Genomic DNA, 12765 nt, shown 5'->3' on the forward strand with positions numbered 1-12765 from the left:
ACCGTTGATTGCCGACTGTCTCTGTCTCGCCCGACGCGCACCTCCGTTGCGCGGAGCTAAACGGTAACGAGAGCCGCGAGCCACCGAGCCGTTTTATCTTTATTTACAACAATATTTTTACTATGATTATCACACATTTACATTTATATTTTAATAACTAAAAATCGGATGTTTTTACAATTTATACATATTAAAAGAACATAAAAATATCTATCTATCTATGTATAAAACATTATACTATTTAAGTATTATCTATTATTAAATTACGAAAAATGCTGTTACGATGACGAATTTTACATGAGTTTTACAATGAAAATTCTCTCTAAAATTAATTACACACATTAGGAATATACAAATCTGTTATTTTGTTACAGAAAACTATGACAAACAATAATTAATAATAAAATTTACTATACGGAAGTTACTATTATATAAAAAGCGATTAATGCGGCAAATCATAGTACAACTATACAAATAAGATATAAAGTCGAAAATTATTATCTAAAACGGAACCCAAATCTATTTATATTTATTATTTAATGTAATTACTTATTTACAAAGGAAAAAACACTATTAATTTAGAAAAGACACTAATAATAACATTCAAAATTACGAGAGTGGTATGACGTCACTTTTTGCCAAACTAAACAGTCTCTAACATGTTGTGACGAGTTCACAGCCGATGATGCGCGTCGGTTGTCGCGAACATTTCTCCCGCCGTGCAGAATCAGGTCTCGATGTGATGCTGCATCTTTCCCGCGGTGAGCGACGACGTCTTCTTACTTTGGAAGCGGAACGAGTTTTTTGGTTGGCCTTTTCAGAAGACCACCCTTAGTGCGTACTTCAACTATTCGCACTTGTCCATCTGCACCTGGATATACTTTTTCTATGCGTCCTCTTGGCCACGTATTTCTTGGAAGTTGTGAGTCGGCTATAAGTACCGGGTCACCTATTTCATAAGTAGGGCCTCGACCATGAGGCTCCCGCCGGTGTTGAAGTTCAGGGAGATATTCGCGAACCCAGCGTCTCCAAAACATGTCTGCTAATATCTGTGAGCGTCTCCACTGCTTTTTGCTATCGATGTCGTCCTCACTAAATGTGCCAGGTACAGGTAGACGAGCTGAACCCCCAAGTAAAAAGTGATTGGGTGTTATAGATTCTTCGTCGTCATTGTTTACAGAAACATGTGTGAGGGGACGACTATTCACAGTATATTCTACTTCGCAGAGTAATGTAGCCAAAATTTCTTCTCGGGGGTATCTCTCACGAAGAATAGTGTATAGAGCTGTTTTCACGCAGCGAACAAGACGTTCCCATGCGCCTCCCATGAATGGTGCAGATGGTGTTATGAAACGCCATGCGATGCCTCGACGACTGGCTTCTTCTTTGAATGCTTCTCGAAGTTCTTTGTCTGCTCCATGCATGTTTGTACCATTATCTGAGTAAATTTCGGAAGGACATCCTCGACGTGCAGCGAATCTTCGCAATGCAAGTATGGCAGAGTCTGCGCTTAGGCTGGCGGCGATTTCCAGGTGAACTGCTCTAGTGGTAAGACACGTGAAGAGTGCGACGTAACGTTTCACGTGTTGTCTGCCGACGACTACTGTGAGAGGGCCAAAATAATCTAAGCCGGTGTATGTAAATGGTCTTCGATGATGAGCGAGACGGGATTTAGGATGATCACCCGTAGAAGGCTGTGGGGGTTGTGCCTTGCGAATACGACACTTGAGGCACTGATGAACTATCCTTTTCACGGTGGGACGAAGACGAATTACCCAAAAATGTTGACGTACTTCATTTACTATTATTTCGGTGCTGCTGTGGTGAAGACAACGGTGGGTCCAATCAATATATAACTGTGTGATGTAGTTATCTCCATCTAAGACTTGTGGTTTCTTTGTTTCGTCTTTTATTCCCTCGGCGGCGGCTATACGGCTGCGAAGAACGACAATGTCATCTCGGAGTTCTACGGGTAATGAATGAAGGCGACTTTGTTTGGCAATAGTCCTGTTGTATCTTAAGTCTGTGATATCTTCATTGAAAGATTCTTCTTGAGATGTTCGGATGAGAAGATTTTCTGCTTTTGTAATGTACTTCGAATCCAATATCAGAAAATTGTTGGAATCCATAGATTTCTTGCTATGTAGAGTAGTAGATTTCTTTTGCAATGTTTCTCTTCGTTTGTTCCACGTAGGATCTGATTCCATATTTCTACGTGTTCGCTTATAAAAGATCTTCTCTTTTTTATTTCTGCAAATATCTAAAAATTGCAAGACTCTAGCTGTGGCACGAAGTAGTCGCTCCCATTTTGAGAAGCGTTGTGGATCAGGAATTGCTTCACGTAATTTTGTCTTCAGCTGGAGTTCTTTAACGGTAAAAGTATGTTCTTCACCAGTATTATTTGACACGACCGGTTTTTCGATAGGCCAGGTACTCGGATTTTCTTTCAAGAAGGCAGGCCCGTGATACCATTCATGATCAGCTCCAAAATCAGATGGTACTTCTCTGGTGGCTATATCGGCGACATTGAGCTTAGAAGGTACCCAACGCCATTCTTCAACTTTGGTATATTCTTCAATGGCTGCTAGTCTATGTGCGACAAATGGCTTATAAGACCTGGCTCCATTTCTTATCCACGTCAGAACTGTCTTACTGTCTGTCCAAAAGATTTTGCATTCCGGCGCAATACGATGTTCTTTTATGACAGCTTCTGCTATGCGAACTCCCATGACGGCTGCTTGTAGTTCTAAACGAGGAATTGACATAACCTTGAGCGGGGCTACTTTCGCTTTAGCCATGATCATGTTGACTTGGACTTTTCCATCCGGAGCAACCACCCTCCAGTAGGCAGCTGCTGCGTAGGCTGTTTCACTGGCGTCGCTGAATATATGTAGTTGTACAGATGTGGCATCACTATAACCAGAGTAGCATCGAGGTAAGCTCACATTTTTCAATTTCTGAAGGTGTAGCATCCATTCTGCCCACTGCTTGGAAAGATCTTCATCCAGATGTTGATCCCAATCTATAATTCTTCGCCAAGATTCTTGAAGAATTTGTTTAGCACGAATAGTAACGGGTGAAGCGAAACCAAGTGGGTCATAGAGTGACATAACTATCTTCAGAGCTTCTCTCTTCGTAGGAGCTGTTTTCTTTAATAAACTGGGCGGTAATCTTGCTAGTTTTAAATTGAATCGTAATTCATCGGTTGACGGTCTCCACATTAAACCCAAAATCTTTTCTTCTTTGGTACCCAGGTTAATAGTTTCTGTCATATTTGATTGTTTTTCAAGTTCATTTATTATTTTCGGGATATTTGAAACCCACTTGCAGAGTTTGAAACAAGCTTCTCCGTGGATATGTTGGACCTTTTTGGAAGTTTCTATAGCTTCTTCTATACTTCGGAAACTGTCTAGGTAGTCATCCATATAGTGGTTGTGGATGATAGCTTCCACTGCTTCTGGATGCGTGTCGATGTACCTTTTTGCGTTCCAATCTTTAGCGAATATCGCGGTGCATGGTGAACTCGCAGCTCCAAATATAAGCGACGTCATGCGATATTCTTCAGGAGTTCCCTCCCGCCGGTGTCCTCTCCACAGGTAGCGAAGGGCATCCCTATCTTGAGGTCTTACTTTGACTTGCATAAACATTTCGGCTATGTCGGCTGATACAGCGAAAGCATGACGGCGAAATCTCATCATGACTCCAGGAAGCGATTGAAGAAGGTCTGGTCCAGTCAAGAGGAAATCGTTTAGTGACATACCTTTGGTTTTAGCAGCGGCGTCGTGAACAATGCGAAGCTTCTCTGGTTTAGCCGGGTTTTGCACGTCGAAGTGTGGCAGGTACCATGTTCTGCCTGGAGAGATACTTTTAGGTGCCACCTCAGCGTAGCCCTTCTGGACGAGTGATTCCATTTGTTCGGTGTATCTCCTTTTCAGTTCAGGATCACGATCAATTTTTCTCTCTATTGATATGAGCCTCTTCAGCGCCGACTCATAATTATTAACCATGATGCTGTTCTCTGATTTCCATAAAAGTGTGGTTTCAACATGCCCATCTTGTAAACGGTGTGTGTGTTTCTTCAAAATGTTTTCAGCCTTTATTTCTGGATCAGAGTCTGGCCGACGCGGATTAATGATAAGAGATTCCAAGGCAAAGTAATCTCTCAGTTGTTCATCCATTCTATCTTCAATAGCAGTAACTTGATTGACGAAATGGATTTTCTGACCCAATGTCCTATTGTGCGCACCATGTAGCACCCACCCGAGCGACGTGAGTGAAGCGATTGGTTGGTTCTTCGGTCCTATACGGACATCTTCGGCGAGTAGTAAATTCCAATTGTCTTGACCAATTAGAATTTTAGGCGTGGCTGAGTCGTAGGTGAGCTGGTTCTTCAAATCTATTAGATGATCGCAGGCAGCTAAGTCTTCTTCACGAATTGTTTGCGGGGAAAGATTAAGATGCGGAACGGTACGAGCTGTAAAGCTAATCTTCTTTTTCTGTGAATTAGCAAGTGTCACGGTAACACGCCTTGATCCCGGCGTTTCAATAACTATATCCCCGATTGCTTCCATCTTTAAAGGATCCAGCCGTCCCTCAGCACCGACTTCGTTTGCCAAAGCTTCATCTATGAGAGATACAGTTGATCCGTCGTCTAATAGAGCGTATGCAGAGGTTTCTCCCGCCGGTCCATGAACTCTGACTGGTATGATTTTAAGGTAAGCATGCGCCTTTGATGGTATCCATGCGTTGGCCACGGTTTCTTTTTCTTCTTGTTGATTTCGATTTTCTGATTTCTCCTTTTTATCATAGTGTAGTAATCGATGATGAGTACCGATGCATCCCTTAATATTGCACTTCTGTGGTTTACAGGAATGTCCTGATTGTCGGAACCGCAGGCATCTGAAGCACAGTCGGTGTTCTTTGGCGAGTTCCCATCTTTTATCTGAGTTGGCATCTTGAAATTTCTTGCAGCTAATACTGTGATGACCTTCTTTGTTACAAATTTTGCACGTACTTTTCACCATTCCATGAAATCTATTAGTTTTCCTTTCTTCGGTAGTATTGTGCGTTCTATGTATCACACGACGAGTAGGCTCTGAGTGCGGGATCTCTGTTGAATAAGGTGTGCGACATGCTGCTTGTTTGGTGAGAAACTCGCTGAAGTGCGTCAGGTCTGGTTTGAATATAGATGCTTGTTCCTCGTACCACCTGGTACATAACGACGATGGTAGCTTTTCACGAAGGGCCCTCGTTATATCTGGCGCAGTGATAAAGTTGTGTAAATTGAGGGCGCGAAACAGATTGACACTGCTTCTTACCTTACTGGCGAATGCATGTATCTCCTTTGGATTGTCAGCACAACGAGGTAGAGATCGAAGCTTGTCATATTCACTATATGCGATTGCATCTGGACGACCGAAATTCATTTCAAGCTCTTCTATGATGGCATCCGGTTTTGAATGAGCTATGAGTTGTGTGTCGACGACTTCCAATGCTTTTCCAGTTAGGCTTCTTCGAATTCTGGCTGTATTTTCAACTTCATTGAAGTATCCCTTAGTGTTTTCATATATGGCCCTGTATGATAGCCATTCATTTAACACTCCACTATATGTAGGAAGATCCATGATGACTTTGGACGCGACGGGAAAATTGTATGACGATGATGGAGGTAACATTGTAGGTTTAGGTACCTCTGTTTTCATACACAACGATGTAGGAGCGGTTTCGGCTTTTTCGCATCTTTTCTTCAAATTTTCTATTTCCTTTTTTAGCTCCTCTATTTCCTTTGTTGAATCTCTCTGTATTGCTTGTTGATTTTCGGAATTGTTGCCGATATTCGGATGTTGAGGCATTCTATAGCATGACGGCACTGGATGTGGTTGCCTCGGAACATCTGCACATGGTGTAAGTGATTTTTGTACGATTTGTGCATTATCTTCAATCCAGGAGCTAACGTAGTCGGTTTTCGATATATTATCTTCCTGGGATTCTGAACTATCTGATTCAGCATCTTCCAGAGCTATTTGCGCGAGTTCAAGCTTGATGCGAAGTATTTCTTCACGAGCATTTCTTGCTCTACGTCTGGATTTCGTAGACTTCTTCGAGTTTGCACGTTTCGAAGTTGTCGACTTTATTTGTGTGCCTTCAAATTGTTCCTCCTTGTTAATTGAAATAATTCTTGAGTCTTCCTTTTCGTCACTTGGTACTATTAAGTTCTTTTCTATTTCGGAATCCTCTTGTGTATTCGTAGGCGGGTGTGTCACCTCTGTGTGACTAGATGAAGGGTCGGCTTCATATCTCAATCCCTCGGATCGACCTCTTGATCTTGTGATAGGCATCTTAGTAAAAACCTACGATAATTGGTAAAACTCACCAAGACGAAACGATAATACTCGAAGGCGGATGCACGAAGATTCTCGGAGACGAACGACGACACTCGAAGGCGGAAGCACGAAGATTCTCGGAGACGAACGACGACACACGAAGGCGGATGTCGGAGGATGATGCACGAACACTCACGAAGACTTACGATAATACTCGAAGGCGGATGCACGAACACTCACGACGTGACTTACGGCGCGATAGATGTCAGCGCAGTAGCGAGCACGACAGTCAATGCGGACGCCAACGGAGGCGGCGGAGAGCGCAGCGGAGAGCGCTATGTGACGGAGAACACTGCGCGACGGAGAGCACTGCGCGATGTAGTACGATAATACTCGAAGGCGGATGCACGAAGGTTCTCGAACACTCACGATAACACTCGAAGGCGGATGTCAGAGGCTGATGCACGAACACTCACGAAGACTCACGATAACACTCGAAGGCGGATGCACGAAGATTCTCGGAGACGAACGACGACACACGAAGGCGGATGTCGGAGGATGATGCACGAACACTCACGAAGACTACAGGCGAGTAAGGCGACTTCAGCACAGTTGCGAGCGCGACAGTCAATACGGAATATACTGCGCGATGGAGCACGGCGCGACGGAGAGCACTACGCGATGGAGCACTTACGAAGACTCACGAAGGCGGATGCACAAAACACTCACGACGTGACGGGATATGTGACGTCAGCGCAGTTGCGAGCGCGACAGTCGATACGGATGCGAAACGCGACGGCGAATGCGTTTGCGAGCGCGACGGAAAACACTGCGCGATAGAGTACTGCGCGACGGAGCACTTGCGCGACGGAGCACTGCGATAACTTGCACGATGACGGATGATGCTTCAGCTTCGGTGAGGAGTCCCCAGATCCGGCTCGAAGGACCAGCACGTTGTACCGGACGGGCGGAACTCAAGTGAATGAGCCGCTGACGCCCTGCACACTATAGGTTCTAGATCATGGGAACACGGAGTATGCTGAGACCCCAAGACGTTCTTGTGAGTCGTTCTTGTGAGACGTTCTTGTGAGTCGTTCTTGTGAGACGTTCTTGTGAGTCGTTCTTGTGAGACGTTCTTGTGAGTCGTTCTTGTGAGACGTTCTTGTGAGACGTTCTTGTGAGTCGTTCTTGTGAGACGTTCTTGTGAGTCCTTCTTGTGAGACGTTCTTGTGAGTCGTTCTTGTGAGACGTTCTTGTGAGTCCTTCTTGTGAGACGTTCTTGTGAGTCGTTCTTGTGAGACGTTCTTGTGAGTCCTTCTTGTGAGACGTTCTTGTGAGTCCTTCTTGTGAGACGTTCTTGCGAGACGTTCTTGTGAGACGTTCTTGTAGGACGTTCTTGCTATACATTGAAACAAGATACTGAAACAGGATGTTGAAACAGGATATTGAAACAAGATGTTGATCACTGTATAACGGTCGGTGACTGTCGGCTCTATTCGTGTCTTGTTCCGATTCTATCTTCTTCCTGTTGTGCTCACCGTTGATTGCCGACTGTCTCTGTCTCGCCCGACGCGCACCTCCGTTGCGCGGAGCTAAACGGTAACGAGAGCCGCGAGCCACCGAGCCGTTTTATCTTTATTTACAACAATATTTTTACTATGATTATCACACATTTACATTTATATTTTAATAACTAAAAATCGGATGTTTTTACAATTTATACATATTAAAAGAACATAAAAATATCTATCTATCTATGTATAAAACATTATACTATTTAAGTATTATCTATTATTAAATTACGAAAAATGCTGTTACGATGACGAATTTTACATGAGTTTTACAATGAAAATTCTCTCTAAAATTAATTACACACATTAGGAATATACAAATCTGTTATTTTGTTACAGAAAACTATGACAAACAATAATTAATAATAAAATTTACTATACGGAAGTTACTATTATATAAAAAGCGATTAATGCGGCAAATCATAGTACAACTATACAAATAAGATATAAAGTCGAAAATTATTATCTAAAACGGAACCCAAATCTATTTATATTTATTATTTAATGTAATTACTTATTTACAAAGGAAAAAACACTATTAATTTAGAAAAGACACTAATAATAACATTCAAAATTACGAGAGTGGTATGACGTCACTTTTTGCCAAACTAAACAGTCTCTAACATGTTGTGACGAGTTCACAGCCGATGATGCGCGTCGGTTGTCGCGAACACGAGCCATTCTACCGCCATCACGCCTTCATCACAATCATTACAAAGATAACAAAAGCCCCATCTAATTTAGTTAATTGAGCGAAATGAAACACTGTACCATTTATATACAATTTAGCAAAAATAAAAGTGAAAATGGGAATAATCCTTTAATTAATTGTTTTGTAAACGAGTCATGGTAATGAAATGAAAAATATTAAACGACTTGTAAGTAAATGGCTGTTGAAATATTTTTTTATCGGTGAAAAAAAAATTAACAATTAGAAGTCAAGATAATTTTACCTATTTACCAAGGTATTTGGGCTAAAAAGTTTATTTCCTAATAATATAGACATTATGGCTTATAATAAATTCTGTATTTCAATATGTTTAAATAAAATTATAACGTTTTTGTGGTATTTTTTTTCCCTCTATTGTAATTTTTTTTCGTTCAGTACTGATCACTGTATAAATCTTAATGTATAATAATTTTTAACACATAAATAATATATGCAATTAAGGCCATCTTTAGATACATGCTTTTTGGTATTCACGTCAACATACCTTTTGAAAATTTAATACTAAGAAAGATATAAACCTTCATTCCTGTAATAAAATGGTTCTCAAATTCCAAAGATTGCTTATGTATTCTACAATGGATCGGCGCAACGACCGAACGTAAAATGTGTACGGAACACCTGTTAAACGAATTTGTGCGTATTTTTGCCTGCAATGCGAAATTTTCTTCCAATTAAAGAAGTGGATGGAAAATGGACAAGTCGTAAGCGGGAGTGAGAAAATGGAGATCAAAGTGTTTTAAAACTATACTTTTTCTTTTTTGGCTTTACGCGATATACCGCATGGTAGATAGAAGGAACCTAATATTAGGACACTATTATAAATGAAAATAATTCTTTCTTCTCTCTCTGTAGGAATAGAATCCACAATCATCGCGTTTTACAAATAAATACCAAGGACGACGGCCTCAACAACTCAAAAGGCATAAAATATAAAGAAAATAATACTTACATAAAATAATTGAATTTACTCAAAATTATATTCAGGAGTAGAGTCTATATAATATAAAATATTTACATTGTACATACGTAACAAAATTGCAAGAAAAACCTCACCATTGAGGTAAGCTCGCTGGCGTTCAGCTAACATTTTTTTTGTTAATTCCCTTCTTACACCTTCCACTGAAAGTACCCACTTTACCTAGATTGCCAAATTCTTTGCACAGGCAAATGCAAGTATTTTATTTACTTCAGTGAAATTTTTTTGAACTCACAACATATAGTGAGAAATTTGGCCTCATTGTTCTTCTAACAATTAAAAGAAATATATGGCTATTCAATTAACACTTTTAACTGATATTTCCAACGGATTGATATTTCCAACGGACTGGATTCAAACTTGGTAATAAAATTAACATAGGTAAACGTACCTTAACAATAAATAAATCACATTAAATGTCTAAAATATAGTTTAATATGTCAAAAATAAAATACCGTTCTTCGTATGCTTTGTTTCACTGAAATATATGTACCGAGCTACCCATACGGAAAATACAAGGAAAATGTACAAAGCTAATATTTGTGAGCTTCAATATTTGGAAAGTAAATGTTTTGGTAACATTTTCTAAGTAATGTTGACTTTTTGAAACTTAATATTTGGGCTCTCATCTCATTTGATAATGGAAATATTATTTTTAGCTTCACATGCTTCTACCGCAAGTAGAAATGTTAACGGAGCGAATCTAGTGTTAAAACATTTTATACTGCACTTTCGACCCTCCAGTTACTAAATTTCACGGTAAGGCACGTTGATTGGTGAAGCCCAAGGGTAAACTCCTTGATTTATTTTTATTGGAGTGGCGAAATAAAAATTATAATAAAATATAGCGTGGCCGTCGTGGTGCAAAGTTGCAGTAAACGCGACGGTTGTGGGTTCGATACCCACCCGGAGCAATATTTATATTTATATTATTAGTATATTTGAGCACGGCGTTGAGTTCTGCTACTCAACACGTAATGTTTTGAAAATTGGGAGGAAAGCTGGGGAACAGATTGGATTGGGATCTTTAAACCAATATTTCTTATTAAATGAGAAAAACCTTAAGAAATTATTATAAAGATATGTTAAATAACATCTCTAATTCAATCCCAGTAACTAATTAAAAAGTTTAACGATACCAATTTAATTAGAAATGTGCCATATTATACAATCAAAGTTTCTTCCAAATTTCAAAGTTTTAGTCTGAGGTGTTTATTATCGTGCCGAAAACTGTTTATTGTTATAAAGTAAAATAGTACTTTGTAAGTGGCTGTCTTCAATTTCTGCTTTATCTATACATAGAAAATTAAATTTAATACAGTTTGTTAAGTTTATCTCTATAGTTTTACTAAGCCATATTTAAAAGTAAAAGTATTCGGGGGGCACGTGTAATGTTAGTGGAAAGAAAGGAGGTATGTGGCGTTTAGCGCTGCCTTCCCTCCAACTGTCCCGCTGGGTAAACACACGTCTTTCCCATCATGATGATGAGTATGATCCGTTCAACTTAAGTTATGAAATGGGGCAAAATGTGATTACTTGCGGTACAAATAAAGAAAAAAATTGAAAAACTTAAAAGTAATGAATCCTGAAATTGGTACGGAACCCTAAATACCCAGGCGAGTCCGACTCCCATTTGACCGGTTTTCTCAATCTTCACATGTCATCCCGTGTGGCACAGTAGTTAGGAAATTGTAGTGTTAAAACATTCCGTCCTCCATTATCCTCATGAATACGAAAAATTTCAAATTAAGCGCTTTGTCTAATCAGAAAGGGTAAATGAAAATATATAATTGTCCTGAGTCGCCGGGTTCGCTAGCGTTTCCAGATTAGGGCAGTATTTTTATTTTTCCTTTTTGTTATGTTAACACAACTCCTGGACGGATCGCGACGTTTGTTTCTGCCACTGGTGAAAAATAGTGAATCGAGTGTTTTAACACTAAGTTCCCTCTGCATACCCTGCTAACAAACAAATCATAAACCTTTTAGAAATTTCCTAAAACTTGCAAACATAGAGCATGTTATAGGAGAAGTCCATTTCAATCAAGCATTATTCAAATACTTTTAGTTAGTTAAACTGTACTGTTTTTTATGCATCGGTATTTCGAAATATTTGCATAGTTGTATGGAATTATTTCGAAATATTTTTGCTTGATCCAACCCTACTTCGTCCTGTAGTATATTTTTGTTCACGTAATAATTTTACCTTTTAATATAATTGATATTAAAATTTGCTACAATTTATACTATTTATATCAAGAAGCTATTAAACTTTTGGACGATCTCAAATCACGACAATTGTGGGTTTGATTCCCAAGATTTCCACGTGAGACGATTTTCCACTCGGGGGAATAAATGATGGTTCTCGGTGGTAAGAAGAGAAAGTGGCGTGGCGTTGAGTTCCGCAACTTAACACACCATGACTCGGAAATTGTTCGGAAAAAAGAACGATGTGTTCTAGAACTAGGTTCTCTGCCTACTCAGCTATATAAGTGATACTGATAGGATGAAGCTAAGTGAAGATGAAACAATATTTTGTCATAATTATATGTCCATTTAATTTTAACTTTACAATTATATCAGTATACGAAACAATTATAATTAATATAAGCAGTCAAATAAGTAAGAAACTATGTGTTACATAGAAGTTTTTAATTAAAGTTCTAACATTTGTTAACGTAACCGAGCTTAAAACATACGCTACGAGCGCAGGTGGCAAAAAGTTATATATAAAGGCTATTTTATCCAAAAGTTCTTTCAAACCCCACCATAAAATGTAAAATTCAAATTTCAAAAGATCCCTATCCAGAAAATTATGTGACAAAACCGCTATATACTACAGTATGAAAGTATATTTTATATTGAGAAAAGTATTTTATAAAACCTTATTTTGACTGAAACACATGTTCAAAATTTAAGCTTTTTCTTGACTGCTTGACTTTTTAAAGTAATTTATATGTTTCTAGATTTACCTTACTAAATGTATAATTTTCAGATCATCAATGTACCTCTTTTAGAGACCATTCCTGGCGCAGAGGCAAATGTGTGAGTGACTGGTTATGGGTTCGATCCCCATTCCAGAATGTTTATTTAAATTTATATTTTATTTCTTCGCTCTGGTGTCAAGGCAAAGCTTGAGTTCTCCCACTCAACACGCAATTTCTTCAG

The 12765-nt window shown here is 39.4% G+C and overlaps 2 protein-coding genes across 3 annotated transcripts in view; one reads left to right on the forward strand and one right to left on the reverse strand.

Annotated features, from left to right (window-relative positions):
* Positions 1–12765, forward strand: part of LOC146527502 (uncharacterized) — a 65240-nt gene that overhangs the window by 30439 nt on the left and 22036 nt on the right. The window lies entirely within an intron of this gene.
* LOC146527503 (uncharacterized) lies at positions 780–6338 on the reverse strand. Its single transcript, XM_085204353.1, has one exon. The coding sequence runs from the start codon at positions 6336–6338 to the stop codon at positions 780–782; it is 5559 nt and encodes a 1852-aa protein (XP_085060479.1).

This window comes from Heliconius melpomene, chromosome 20, assembly GCF_056956725.1.
Source record: "Heliconius melpomene rosina isolate 202511_hmr_F chromosome 20, ASM5695672v1, whole genome shotgun sequence".
Classification (NCBI taxonomy): Eukaryota; Metazoa; Arthropoda; class Insecta; order Lepidoptera; family Nymphalidae; genus Heliconius; species Heliconius melpomene.